The sequence below is a fragment of the Lutjanus erythropterus genome, chromosome 7 (genome assembly GCF_056507025.1).
Source record: "Lutjanus erythropterus isolate fLutEry1 chromosome 7, fLutEry1.hap2, whole genome shotgun sequence".
In the NCBI taxonomy this organism is placed as follows: domain Eukaryota; kingdom Metazoa; phylum Chordata; class Actinopteri; order Lutjaniformes; family Lutjanidae; genus Lutjanus; species Lutjanus erythropterus.
The window spans coordinates 37,603,887-37,619,233 of NC_139323.1; the positions used below are offsets into that span (position 1 = coordinate 37,603,887).

General features: G+C 38.5%; 1 protein-coding gene across 4 annotated transcripts; it reads left to right on the top strand.

Moving 5' to 3' along the window:
* The first annotated feature begins 451 nt into the window (after positions 1-451).
* itgb3bp (integrin subunit beta 3 binding protein) lies at positions 452-11,902 on the top strand. 4 transcript variants are annotated; one of them, XM_084722321.1, is made up of 7 exons: positions 452-482; positions 660-732; positions 2,219-2,273; positions 3,999-4,077; positions 4,359-4,446; positions 4,624-4,680; positions 11,508-11,902. In XM_084722321.1, the coding sequence occupies exons 1-7, from the start codon at positions 465-467 to the stop codon at positions 11,516-11,518; spliced, it is 381 nt and encodes a 126-aa protein (XP_084578447.1). In that variant the 5' UTR covers positions 452-464; the 3' UTR covers positions 11,519-11,902. The 4 variants fall into 4 exon arrangements, with proteins under 4 accessions (XP_084578447.1, XP_084578445.1, XP_084578449.1 ...); XM_084722319.1 differs by lacking the exon at positions 11,508-11,902 and adding an exon at positions 11,211-11,269; XM_084722323.1 differs by lacking the exon at positions 4,624-4,680.
* The last annotated feature ends 3,445 nt before the right edge of the window (positions 11,903-15,347 follow it).

Genomic DNA, 15,347 nt, shown 5'->3' on the forward strand with positions numbered 1-15,347 from the left:
TATAAATGTGATTTTCCTGTACTTTCATATTGTCATTTTATGATACATTTGTCATTTCATGGGTTTATTCTATAGACCTATTTAAAGGTAGCCATATTGATATGAAAAAATAGTAGGCTAACACAGGTGTTAGCAAGGGCACTAATTAAAGTACCATTCTATTTAATGTAGCAGAGCATTTCTAGTAAGCCAACCTGCACAACAGCAGCATCCTGATTCTGTTTGACCTGAATGGAATGGAACCTCAATTAGAATCATTGCTAACACTTCTGTTTACCTTACTATTTCATGTAGAATGGCTGCTGCGAAAAAAATGACCTCAATACTATTAATTATTATAAGTACACTGAAGATTCAAATAACTAATAATGGCTTAGTTGTCTAAGGTAACTTTTTATTAAATAAAGCAGTTCACTGATACTTAACTTTGTTTTTTTTAATACAGAGTGAGAAGAGCTCTGAACATGGACAATGCCCATAATGTAAGTAAATGAATGGTCTTTGTACCCCAGGTGTACACCCATACATCACCCATAGCTGACATACCACATTCTTGTATCTGTGGAAAAGATTGTTTTAAAAGTTTAATGTGGAGCATTTATGCTGTCTGTGTTAACAATGTTAGTTGTCCGTTTTTGTCTTTTCTCTCTTCTGAATAGCATCCAGCCTCCAAAATACCAGTACCTGCAAGAAACCACGCACATTTGACAGGGACTGCAAGCTCTCAAGCAGGTGTGATAACAAATTTCTCTGCTGATCTCTGGAGACAAGTCAGTGTATCATATGACACAAGTTATCTTAAACTTGAAGAAGCTTAAGCTGCACAGACAAAATTCATTTAAGCTATTTCCATACTGGTGCAAAATTGTCCTTGATTTTTTTTTGCACTGACACACGGGTCATTGTCAGATCTATGTCTTATGTCTTACACACATGCTGATGCACGCTACACATCTCAAAGTCTAAATGTTGCTCTATATGCTGTGTTTTCTCCATAACAACTTGGCAACTTGTAAAAACCTGTCTTAACAGGTCAGGGTCAGCTGTGGTCTAAATCTTAGAGAAATGGGCTTGTGACTAGCAGGTCAGTCCTTCTGGACAGGGAGTTTATTATCTGGGTGGCAAACGACTGTACTCTTGACCCACAGTACAGGTGTGACTGTGAGGCAGTGTGTGGCTTTCAATGACCTTTTTCTGCATAATTGCCAATTTAAGAAAAACTACTGACTTAACATTTAGAGATTTTATTGTCCTTTAGGATTCCTCTGATGAACTTCCACTATTATGATAATTACAAAATTCTACTGTCAAACAAATGACCCAAATTCAAAAGCTCCATTCTCTCTCCACGCTTGGAAAAGACACACATCTGCCACTAGTCTCTCCAACTTCATTTTAGATTATGGAGCAGAGGTTGTTGTCTTTCCTGAAAAGGACAGTCTTCAGTACTACTTTAATCCTTGTGTGGTGTCCCCTTGTCAATCCACTAAGCAATATTAACTTATACAACCCAATTCCAAAAAAGTTGGGATGCTGTGTAAAAGGTAAATAAAAACTGAATGTAATGATTTGCAAATCCTTGTCAGCCTTTGTGTTTTAGAGTCTTAACTTTTTTCCAAAGTGTTCCCGAGCCCATGGCGTAATATCCTTTATGTAATTATGTTGGTTTTTAACGTCAGAGGGGTCAAAGGTCGCGGGCGTTGAATGTTGGTTTTTAGCCTTGCCTCCTTTGTGCAGAGATTTCTCTGGATTCTCTGAATCTGTTAATAATATTATGAATTGTGGATGGTGAAATTCCTAAATTCCCTGCAATTGTGGTTTGGGAAACATTTTTCTTAAACTGTTTTTATGGTGAACTTCACCACATCTGTGCTTGTTAACAACTGAGCCTTTCGAGGATGCCCCTTTGATAAACAGTCATGATACTGTCACCTGTTACCAATCAACCTGTTTACCTGCTGAGCTTTGCACAACTTTTCCAGTCTTTTGTTGCCCGTATCAAAACATTTTTTTTTAAACATGTTGCAGGCATCAAATTCAGAATGAGTGTATATTTACAAAAAAAAAAACAAGGAAGTTTATCAGTTTGAATTTTAATTGAATATTTGTATTCTGTTTTTATTTACATTTTACACAGCAACCTAACTTTTACTGAATTGGGATTGCATACCAGTGTATTCCAGATTGTGTTATTAAGGATGTGGTGCTTCATCAACAGGCAAGACCAAAGTCACAACACATGAACAAGAGGTTCCAAAGACAGAGCTGGAAAAGTGAGTACTGAAGTCACAGCTTTTGCAATTACATTCGTTAATCACTTATATTATAGGCTGCAAATTAAGTTTTTTAACTGCTAACTGTCAATACACCAAGAGCCAAAGTAGAGCACAGAGTTAAAGGGTTACAGAGAACTCCCTTTTTATGAGTTGCTATATTTCAATTGGCACACTTTCCTGATGGTCATAATGACATATCAGAATTTAATGACAGGAGACACGGAATGACGGGGATCCATCACTGGCCAAATTATCAGTGATTTACATAGCACTAAAAATAGTTGTATAAGAGTCACTTAACACAAGAACCATTTCCTTAGTCAAGGCAGACATTTGGTGTCTGGCCCATCTATCAAGACAAGCATTAGTTTTTAATTTTATAGTGCTGTCACTAATACGTTACATGAGCTCGGTTTACAGTACATCCATAACACTCACTTGGTTATGTCATATTAGGGTCATTTGGGGCACAGCAGTAATTTAAATTTTTGTCTTAAGGCATGTTTATTTCTGACATGTTAAAAAGATGCATGTATATATATATATAAACAAAAATAACTAATTAACAGTTAACTTGTTCATCAGATTCTCAATAAACAATCTGGCAAAAGGTATTGGCTGAGGCTACAGGTTATAATGACTGCCCCTTTTAACAAGATGTATAGCTTGTTTACTCTCAAAGAGCAACATTAAAAACAAAACAACACAAACCAAAAAACAAACCATAGCCTATATTCTTCACCCTGTCTTTCCATGTCAGAGCCTCTCCATAGTCATCCATTTTCATATTTGTTAATTTTGCATGCCTTAAACATTTGTTTAAACTTGCTAATTGTTAAGCTAATCCACATATTCACTGCCTCATTAACTGCTCTATGAACATACAGATTCCTCTCAAATCATATATATATATATATGTATATATATATATATATATATATATATATATATATATATATATATATATATATATATACTGTCTGTCTTTTCAAACAACTTTTGGATGCTTCCACGATGTAAATTTCAAAATAAACATAATAATATTTGGAGGAAGATGAATTAAAAGTGTACCAATTCAGTGAAAAGGACCCTGTGAATGTTAAATATCTCTTTTACAAGAGAGACCTGGCCAAGGTAGCAGCTGCACAAAGTCACGACATAATAAAATACAAATACAGTATATTAAACAAAAATCCACGATTAAAAAAAACAATATCATTAGATTATTATTACTCATGCATTAACTTAAAAGCAGCATTTTATGGTTGTAGTTGGTTGAGGTGGAGCTCGGTTTTAACTGTTCAGGACGGCAAGTCATGATTATTTTCATTATGATTATTTCCTTCATTAATGGATTAATGGTTTGGTTTGTAAAAAAAAAATCAGAAAATAGCGAGAGATGTTGAAAATAGTTGCAGACGATCAATTAATCAAAAAATCATTCCAGCTATATTTATATATTTTCATATGTTTTGTATACACAAAATCTTAATTATATATAAAATAAAAGTAAAAGGTGCCATGAAAAAAAAGTAGAAGTACAGTACCTCAAATTTGTACTTAAGTACAGTTATTAAGTAAATGTACTTCCTTACCTTCCTAGGTTTTAATGTTACAGCTAATCATTTATTCAAATGATTTCACACTGTCAGCATTACAGTATGAAGACTTCTGAATATGTCCTTGTCCCAGTGTCACCCTGATCTCTTTTGCTTTGACCAGATTGAACTCCTTGCGATCTAAACTGGAACAATCAGTGGATGCATTCATCAAGGCCAGGAAAGAGCTGGAGGAAATCTTGGTGAGCGAGACTTTTTCTTTGGTCTTAAATCTTTACGATAGGCGGAAATGTCTCTGTCTCCATCACATCATGAGATTGAGAGCTGATGGTTTTTATTACATACTGAATATTCACTTCTGATGTGGCTTTTCCTTTCTGACTAAAGCTTTTTTTTCTCTTGCTTTTTTCATCCATTTCTAATTCTGTGAGCTATCTTTTCCCCCTTTTTCCACTATTTCATGTGTGCTGCTGGGGTTTTTGTGGTTTTCCTTTTGATCTCCTTGAGTCTGTATTTTAATTAGTCAGCAGAGGGCAGCAGTGAACAAGGACGTTTCCTCGCTGGATCTTCTGCTGACCTGAAGACTGAGCTAAAGAGGCACAGGGAACTGAGTAAGCATGCAAATCAACAAAACTCTGTGAGAAAGTCAGTCAGTGCTGCTTATTTTACTGACCCAACTGGATACAACAAGTTAGAATTTATATTCTGTTATTTATGGCACCGACAACCAACATTTTGGTCTAGACTCTCTATTTGATAATATGATGGCATTTGTGTCTTTTTTTCAGCATCCAGAGTGGATGTGTTTTTGAAAGAAAATAAAGAGCCCAAGCATCACAGTCAAGGTAATGTGTCTGCTAATAAATGTAATAAACCTGTTACCTGTTAGAGTAAACAATCTTTTATTGTTTAACATTCATGTGCTATTATTCTTTTACGCCATCAAGATAAACACAGCTACTTCACATTACTGGGGATATCACCACACTGATGACTGAGAGGCTTTATGGCCACGTTTTAAAGAGCTCAGTGTTCAACGATATCACAAGATTTACTCAAGATTAAAGGTGACACACATGTTTGAAGATAACATTTTCTCAAAGGGCACATTCAGCAACTTGCATGTTAGAGAGTTTTTTTTATTGTGGACGTCCTCGTCACGTCACGTGCAGGTTATAAGCCTGGTGCCCCCACTTTCTGACTGTTTTGTTCACATTGTTTGTCAATTACATCCCACACAAACTGCCTCGATTTAGTTAGCTGTCACTGTGACTTTATCTCTAAGTCTCTAAAACAGCTGTGAGAAAACATTTTTGTCCCAATTGTTTAGCTCATTTCAAGAAGAGCAGAAAAACAAATTTAGTCACGAGGCTGTTTCATTCCTGAGGACTTCCCCATCCGCTACGACTTCACTATTTGATTTGCTTCCTCCTTGATCTTCTTTTCTATTTAACATCAACGGCATCAATGGACGCTTGTTTTGGCTGCTCAGACAATCGTGTGCTCTGCGACCTTTGGAGAAAAACAACATTTTGTTATGGTTACACAAACAAGTCAGTAGATTTCCTCGGGAAAGAATTAATTTGATTATTTTAGGCACATATTATGCCTGCAGCAGAGCAATTCTTGTGATCCAATCATACAATGGCGGCTTGTGTAAAATTAATAGGGGGTATTGTCAGGAGAGGAGCTTGTTTTCCGATAAGGTTGTTAAAAATTATTTTAATTAGTTCCAGTAAGGGAGCTGAACATACAGGATGCATTGTGGATCCACACCACAGAAATGTCACATTTTTTGTCACATGGTGGATCCGTGAAATTTATCAGTTTTGCATAAGCCTCCTTACAACAACAGACTTCACAATGTCAAGGCAGATAGCTGTGGGAGAGAATTGGCCCTCTATGTGCATTGAGACACACATTTTAAGTAAACAAACTGTTATTCAAAGCTGCTGAAGACTTCTGGCCTATATCTGCTGGGAGCGTGAAATCCAGACAGATGATGTTGATGGTATCTTGAAGCATGATTCTGCTCTAGTGTAAAATGTTTGTTTAGATTCGCTGCTATGGCCTTTAAGCTTTGGGCCCATGCACTGAATACAAGAGGGGAGAGTAAGAGACTCTTTGGAAAAAACTTCATGAGGACATAAGATTAGACAGTACATGCTGTTTGTTCTCTTGTCTTGTCATCATCAGTCTGAATTATATAGCTATAGTCTAGTTTAGTCTAGTCTAGTCTTTTAAGCATTTATTTATTTGGGATGCATGATAAAATAAATTAAAATATCAGTATTAGCCCATGCAATTCAGGTTCAAATTTGTGTCCATATGTAGATTTGGTTTGCAGTAAAAGAGAGACAGGGCATCCATCTTGACACATTAACAAACATCACAAACGAAGAAAAAACATAATAAAAGTACTCAAAGGCTTCAGTGACTTAATAAAATCAAGAAATAACAATAAATCCCACTCAAATAAATAAATATCCCTAACAGTAAATAAGATAAAATAAATGCAGGCTAAAATAAATACATAAATAAACATTACTGTATGGCATCTCGGGACTATGAACCTTTGTCCAGAAGGAAGAAGCTGGAATAAACTGTACAAAGGATGGAAGTCATCATTTAAAATTGAGCTGGTAATCCGCTGTAACTGCCTGGAGTCCAGGGACTCAGGGTAAGGGTTTCTGTTTTTCAGAGATAACTTTCTAAACCATAACACCAACAACAAGGATAAAATCTAATTAATAAAAGCATGATTAAATAAGGTCATCATGGTTTTGTCCTCAACCACTGTAAATGTGTGCAGGCACAGATACTTCTATATCTCCTGCCTGATGGCTGCAGGGTGAACAGGCTGTGGCTGGGGTGGGTGTTGTTTTTTAGTATCCTTCGATGCTAAGTAGATGGGTATCAGTGATGTTCTGGACAGCTTTAATGAGCTGCTGTAGAGTTTTTCTGTGCACATGTCGTGCCAACTTGTCACATTCCCAGTCAAGATGCTGTCAGTTGCTCCTCTGTAGAAGTTAACATGAACTTGGGATGGGAACTTTGCCTTCTTAAGTTTCCTGAAGAAATACATCTGAGCCTTTCTGAGCCTTCTTTACCAGGGTGTGACGTCCATGACAGGTTCTCTGTGATGTTGATTCCCGGGAACTTAAATCTGTTCACTTGAGCCACCGCAGCTCCACTGATGTTGCCTGCTTTCTCTGAAAATCAACATTCTGCTGTGACGTTGAGCAGTGGGTTGTTGTCTGCAAGACTCTTGATTTCCGTGTAGTTTTCTCCGTGTTGGGGGCTGCAGGCATGTGTGTTCAGTGTGAACAGGAGGGGGCTGGGCACACAGCCCTGTGGGGCTCCAGTGTAGAGCACTAAAGTGGAGGAGGTGAGACTGTCAATCAGTTATGTGTGTGTGTTTTTTAATTGGATTATCTTACCCATAACATTTTATGGGAAAACATCTTACAGAACTATGTTGAAGCACCTTCAGATGTTTTAAGGGCTACAACATGTTTTCAAGTGACCAGGCAAAGCACCCCATTACCTGAGACATGCAACTGAGCCATGCTGATGTCACAGTATTTAAAAAGATATAGAGACCATTAACATTCATATCCAAATTTGTGCAAACTAATACTGCTGGTGTAAAAGTGCAGCACCTGTTTGTCCTCCTTAAAATTAAGGCCACAGTTCAAACATATATTGTCTGTGCAAAAAAAAAAAAAATGTTGCTATTAGTTCCTGTTCCTCTGAGCCATCTGGACTGGAGCAGCATATGTGCAGACAATAGTAGCACATGACTGTAGCGGATACAGAGATTACTCATAATAAGTAGAGAAGAGTCATAGTCAGCAAACTCTGTCAGTGTTTTAAATTACACTGAACTATCAATCTGGATTTTGCTAACATTAGCTAACCACATTTCATTACCAGCTAGCCACATTTCCACCACAGAGACCAGGGTCTAAATTAAGTTTCCGGGACATTATTTCACACCCAAAAAAGTCCCTGCTCGGGGGTCAGGGCAAGCCACTTTGGTGTTTGTTCATTGTGCTTTGATACAAAGTTAGAGAAGAAGGCATACAACTGATGGATCAACGATGAAGTCCAGGCCTAATTGCACAAAAAATGATGCCCGTCTGGCTCTTTATATGGCATCACTGTTGCTATATAGCTGTGCACAGAAATATGTAAAAACAGCAGTCAGTGGACTTTGCATCATCTTCACAGGTCTTTAGACCACAGTGGAAACACAGACAACATTAGGGATGCAATAATTAATCAATTATCAATCAATTATTAATTTCATCGCCAACTATTTTGATAATCAATCAAAAAAACTCAAAATTCTCTGATTTAAATATGTGTTTTTTTAAGGTTTCTTTACTCTTCTGATAGTAAACTATATATATCTTTGGGTTGTGAGTAAAACAAGACATTTGAAGACGTCATCTTAGACTTTGGGAAACATCGACTGACATTTCTCACCATTTTCTGACAAAATAATTGACCAATTAATCAACTATGAAAATAATTGTTAGTGTTTGTTGCAGCCTCAATTAAAGGGGACATTTCAATATGTACACATTGAACTTCTCATTTCTAAGAGAAAAAATGTGTTACATTATCTTTTATTACAAAATCTCACTAGTCTCACTACACACTGCAGATTTTGAGAGACTTGTACTGAATATTGCCTGCCATTACAGAAGCATGGTGAAACAAATCTTCCATGGCAGCCATTACACACCAGGTAAAGTCTGTTTGCATGTTCAGACTTTGGAGTCAGACCCCAGGCCCTTCCCTCTCTTAGTCCTACAGTACCAAGGCAGCTCAGTAAATCCATGAGGACACTTAAATCTTGAAGGCCAATCCTCCAATCCCACATCTCTTCCCATATCTTCTTCTCTTTCCCTTTCTTTCCCTCTCCTCCAGTTTCCTGCCTTGTCATCCCCTTTTTCCGCCTCACGCTGTGACGGTCGAAACTACGTCTCTCCTCAAAGTGAGTGTGCAGTGTTGAGAAGCGCTTACGACCGTCCTTTAAGGTTAACAAAAGTTTCAGTAAGCGTTCTAAAGAAGTCACTCTCGGTGAGCAATCAGGCTTGGGGCGAACATAAATCCTCTGGGTATAGTCACGGCATTACAAATACCCGCAGCGTCTGTATGTGCTGATGACTACAAAATTGAAAAAGAAAGGCCCTAATAATTCTGAGGCAAGTTTCCCTCAGCAGTAGGTATTGATTATTTGTGTGTGGTGAGAGATTTGGAAAATTCAATTAAAGGAGTTGTGCAAAGGATTCATAAATTCAGCCCCTCCAACCCGTATCGAGACGTGGTTATGTTCTAAATCAATGCTGCACTTCACAATATATTTTCTTAGGAACATAAAAATAAATAACATTTAAACAGTTCTGCTTACTACAGAAACAAATTTTATTTTCTCCGAAGCTTTTAAGTAACAGCCGAGTACTGACTTGTACGCATCTTCAGGTTGGTAACATATTTTTATTGCTGTTTTTCCCATAAGAAAATCCTATATAATATGAATTTTCAGATGACAAAATGAGGGGAAAGGGGACGGCTCAGCAGTGTAAAAATTGATCAGGCCATAGACGGGGCCACGTTGGGGAAGATTTGTATGTCAGCAGTAATGGGCTGTATTAAAAAGAAGATTCCTTAAGATGTCATAAAAGTGATGGGGCTGTGTCGCAGGTCGCGGGCTGCCGGCCCAGGCCGCTCCCAGACTCGGGCACATCAATCCTTAGCAGGCCTCACGGACAGATGCCACCTACCCACCGGGAGTTTTATGCTTTCTGATTGAACACACGGTTGCAATTAAAGGGGGGAGTTGTATATTAGGCTGTTTTGGTCCAAGTGAAGCCGGTGGGCTTCGATCGACAGTGTGGGTTGCAGAGTATGCAGTCTTTTCAGGCGTTCTGATTTAGTGCATTCTGATTCATTGCATTTCATCTTAGGGTGCAAATAATATACTTCCATGTTTCTTTGAAATATTAACATAGCAAGCAAGTAATGTTTTTTCATAAGAAAATACAGCTGAAGAGCAACTGAAAACACTCATTAGCATTAGCAAAGTTTTTAAAGGTCCAGTATGTAAGATTGAGGGGGATCTATCGACAGAATATGCCGGAAATGGACTATAATATTCTTCAGTAGGTTTTCATCAGTGTAAAATCACTTGAAGATAGGAATCATGCGTTTGTGACCTTATAATGAGCCATTTATATCTACAGAGGGTGCGGGTCCTCTTTCCGCCAGATTGAACTGCCATGTTTCTATGTCTGACTCACCAGATGTACTCTCATCACAGCATCCGTTATCTGTGTTTTCAAAGTCCCTGGGAAACAACAACAACCCCCGAGCTAGCAGGCTACATGCTAAAAAAAAAAGGCTAATTGGGTCGCTAACAGTACAAACATAAATAAGCTAGCAGCTGTTACCTTATCTTTGCAGTGATTTAGACGTTTTAATGCCAGGGCTCGCCTCCCTGTGCGCACATGTTCCAACATAACGAGTTCCCCCACGCTATTTTGCAAAGGCACCGTTGGTACATCCTGGGCTTAGTGTGCCACTCAAGACGATTGTGATTGGTCGAAAGAAATAACAACAAGACAGAGCATTTTTCCCCCTCTATAGCAGGGGAGCCAGCCCTTTCTCCAGAGTGGAGAAAAGTCTGGCTATGTGAGACTAGGCTGCAACTAACAATGCTTTAATCTATAAATGTTTCTCTTGATTAATTGATTAGTTTTTCAGTCTCAAATGTCTTGTTTTGTCCACAACCCAAAGATATTCAGTTTACTGTCATAAAAGCCTTAAACATTCACATTAGAGAGTTTGAAATCAAAGAATTAGGACATTTTTTATGAAAGACTAATCAATTATCAAAACAGTTGACAATTAATTTAATAGCTGACAGCCAATCGATTAATCAGCTAACATTGCAGCTGTAGTTTCTACAGTAACCCAGAATGGACAAACCAAATGCTGGCTCTCAGCAGGGCCTTTCACGTTTTATTTGCGGCCACCATTGTTTCTCTCACACGCTTGGAAGGGGCCGGTGATGCAAGGGCTATTTAGGTTGTTGCAATTTACAACCTCATCGCTAGATGCCACTAAATCCTACTGTAGGCGCTAGTCTTTTTAAGGTCGTAGTTGTCTTTACATTAAGTGACTTCTCTTCCAGTTATGTATTTGTTCTGACTATTTGTTTCCGCACTTCCACACTTCTGTATTTTCCTGCCGCTAGTATTGCCTTGAGTGTCACCCAGATTACTGAACTGTAGGCGTTTCTTTAGTAAACACATTAATTCATCTATAAATGCTTGACTTTAGGTTTCATCATCTCTCTTTTTAGAAACTGTGAAGACAGCTGCTGTAGCTCCTATGAGTTTCTGAAATCCATCATTGGCTGAGTTACAAAAATCAACTATTTTTTTTAATGTGAAATGAATAATAATTCTAGTTATAGAGTGACTGAAATCCAATGACGTACATGTTGGTTTATTAACAAATCGCTTTGGTTTATGGGAAACACGCCTCCTGTTAACTCTCTTCTTTGTGAACATTCAATCTTGACAGTGACTGTGGTGTGTGTAATATCACTGGGTGCCAGTGGGGTTACAATCATGTTTTCCTCTCCCATATTCCCCAGGTTTTTGTTAGCGAGGCATCTCGGCTGTTGACAGCTAATGGAATTGCTCTTCACCTCCTGTGCGTATGATCCCGCGGAGATAAGGCAGGAGATGAATGTGGAATCTGTGCTGTCAGTTGTGAGGCTGAGATGTCTTGCGAGCCGTCATTCATCTGCAGGAGAAGCGTCTGAAGCGGTGGGAGCGAATCCTCTGACATGTTAGACTCTGTCTACCCGCCGCAGCCTCTGCCTGGCAGCTGACAAATGTTGATTCTACATTAACCACAATGCTGCAACGCTGTGCAAATAATGTTCTTTCAGATGGCAACCCTCATCCCCTTTATGGCTAAAACTATGCGATCCTTCCCACCTGTGCAGTTTAACACCTTTGAAAGTAAAGGTGGGGGGGCAGACTGTCTTACACAACACAGTAGTCTCTTTATTTGGCAGTGCCTGGGAAGGCCGAGGCCTCTCGCTGCCCGAGTCGACCTAAGCAACAGCTGGTGTTCACGGCAACATTTCCTATTTCTGCCTAAGGTGGATCGTGTAGCTCTCACTTTATCACCCTTAGAGGCCACGTGAAGGACAAAGCCAGCACGCCCATAAACAAAACTAATGTTTTGATACAAGCCCCTTTGGAGATTGAAAGAAGGATCCATGGTGCGTTTAATGCCCACTTACCACCCCTGATGCATCAAATGATCTCTTACCTATCCCAACGGTTTTCACTGTAGGCTGGCATCTAAAACTGTTAGATCCTTTTCTTACTTGCAGTAATAACCTGCATTAGTAGTCCGGGCTCCCTCGGGGAGATTTTCTTCATCTCCCATTAGCACAGAGTTTTAGCCATGAGGGTTCAGTATCTACTCACTGTGCCTGCTTCAGGTTTAGAGCCACAGAAACTGTGGATACTGTGTGCATCCTGGATAACTAGTCAGGGACGGGGTTTTTGACAGGAGCCTTATTTTTACTGTGGCTTGAAAATGGTGTTTCTGGTGTGTATTTAATTTTTTTAGAAGGACAATTACACACAAAATTTAAAAGCTGAGTGTAATCTAGTTCCATTATATTGGAGAGTCGGCAGACAACTTGGCATCTCACACCAAAATACTAAATAGCACTACAAGCCAGAGGAAAAATATGTCTTTTTGACTTTAGGGTGTAAACACCAGACGCACATGGTTTAGACACTTTATGACATTTATGCACAAGTTTCTAATTCCAATCCTAATGTGTCTCAAAACAGTCACAACAGAGCATTATAAACAGACAGACAAGGCAGTTTGCTCCAGTGAGTTTTATATTTTATATTTTATAGCTTTATTATTACTGTTCTGTAACTGCAAGTGTGATGCCATCTAACATGTTTATAACGTGCTGTACACTATATTTATATTTAAACTGCAATTAATGCTTATTTTCATTAGCAATTAATCTTTTGTTCATCAACCAATATACAAAAAAAAGATTTTTGCTTGATAATTGGCTTAAAGGGACATTTCTCCCCAAAATCAACCCCAGTCAGGGGATTGATAGGAGCTACTTTATTTCTATCGTGGAAAGAACGTAATTCTTCATAAAACTGTTCACAAAAATGTCTGTGGATTATCTTGAGTAATCGGGTCATGATTTCTGAAAAGAGACATTGCTGTAGAGTTTTTCGAATGTATTTTTTGAGCATTGTTTTCAGCACCACAAGTCGAGTGGTTTTTAGTCCCATTACATTTGAAAGAGGGCTGACATCTCCAAATTTCTGCAACTCGCACCAAAATAGCACTACATGCCAGAAGGAAAATATGTGTTTTCGATTTGGGGGTGAAATGTCCCTTTAAAAGATGAATAGATTATCATAATTGTTGTCAATTAATTTTCTGTAGCTTTTGATCCCATCACAGGATCTTCCTCTGCAGACGTAGCTGCCTTTATGTCATGGAAATGTCACTTGTCATTGCTTATTCAACTAAACTTTTAAATATTTAACTTAATTTAAACCATTTACTTTTAATAAAGTCAACCAGAAACAAATGTTTTGAACGTGTTATGATATTTACTTCCAGCTGTATTTGTTGTTTACCTTACTAGTGCTAATATCATTAATCTACATTCAAATTACAGACATGGGAAGGTAAATTCTAGTGTTTCCTCACATCTTTATAAATAAATTGCCATCACGACGTTACATAAACATGTGTAATAAAAGGGCGACCCAGCACCTTTCACACACATCCTAATTGCCCCCTTGTGTTCATGTTCCATTGTAGTAACAGTTAACTCAGATCTCGGGCTCCTATTTGTCCCTGTGGCCCATTATTGGCTACCGGCCTGGAGCCTCAGATGCACAGGCAACCCTCACTGACCTGATAACATTTATAGTTATAATGGATTTTTTTATGCCCGTCATTAACTGGCTCAGAGATTGGAGAAAGAAATTGCTTGTACCTTTTTCTGTGGTATTTCAACTTTATAGCATTATGTTCAGATATGTCACCTTCCATCATCTCTTTTTAAGGCCTGTCCTGTCACTGGTTTTGTTTTAAATGAACAGGTCTTTTGTGCAGGACCCTTGTAGTATCAGGGACTTGTAATGAATATTTAATGATGTTGAGTAAAAGCTTTGAAAGATATAATTTCTGTCCAATTATTGGCTCTGTCTCTGCCAGACTGTTAGGGGTGATTTAGCGGACTACTTGGTAAATGTAGACAGTTTATATGAAGCTGCTGAAAATCTAATCATTTAACAACGTGGCAATAAAACTCATGTTCACTTCAGGTCATTGAGAAGAAATTTTATTTATTTTCACAAAGACCAAGTTTGTACAAAATAACTTCAATGATGGATAAAAATATACAGTAGAAACCCGTAAAAAAAAAAAGTTCACATGAATAGATAATGATAACCGTTACTGTCAGACCTGAGTCCAGTCCCATCAGGTATCCATTTTAATCACAAACCCCAGAACAGGTGCTGAGGCTGGACAAAATAACAGGAACATCTTATAATATCATAAAAGCCGGCACGACCACCAACCATGGCTTTAGAAGTTACCACAAAATTAAATCACTCTGGACATTACAACAGGCGTTCCTATTATTGTGGCCACCTCCATACAGGCACAGAGTGATCTAAAGTCAAGTTGTAGATGAGCCAGCAATAGTGTAGCTGAAAGAGTTAAGGATCATTGGTCCAAGAAAAAAGGTCATGTAGTTCAGGAGAAAGAACAGAAACAAATGATTTTGCGAATCAATTTGGTCCAAACTGGAGAAATATCACTACCCTTTCATTTCAAAACTCCTCTGAGTTGCCGTTTTGTAGTAGAATCATTTTTCCGCCCACAAAAGGGCTTTTCACACTGCACAGTCTAGCGCAAAGCTGTCCTTAGCCCAGGGCTAAGAGTTGACCCTGCACCGCTATCAGCCCTCAGTTAAATGTGCGTTGGAACACACGACTAATGTTAACATTTTACAAATGATGCTTGACTTCTCTCGACAGCCTTTAGCCTTGTTTCACACTGGAACCTTTCAGCCATGTGTTTAGTCAATTTTTTAGGGGATAACCACACAAACTCGTGGAAATTCACTGGAAACTATACAACCATTCTTCGAAGATCAACTCCCCCTGCCCACCCACATGCACACGCACACAAAGAGAGATGGAGACAGACAGTAAAAGTGCTTTGCTGTCAAATGATTGTCCATAATTAGAGACTTCTGATCTGCTAGCTTTACTTGTGACTAACTTAGCTGGGTTTGGAGCTGGTACCTAGCCTTTAGCCTGGGCTAAATGCAGTGTGAAAAACCCTAATATGTCTTATAAGCACTTCTGTAGGGCTGCAGTTCACAGTTATTTTCATTCTGGATTAA

What these genes read in the sequence shown, in the direction of transcription:
- itgb3bp (XM_084722319.1), top strand. An exon ending in GACTGCAAGCTCTCAAGCAG is followed by an intron (nt 733 to 2,218) that starts GTGTGATAACAA and finishes CTTCATCAACAG; the next exon opens with GCAAGACCAAAGTCACAACA. An exon ending in GCCCAAGCATCACAGTCAAG is followed by an intron (nt 4,681 to 11,210) that starts GTAATGTGTCTG and finishes CTCTCTTTTTAG; the next exon opens with AAACTGTGAAGACAGCTGCT.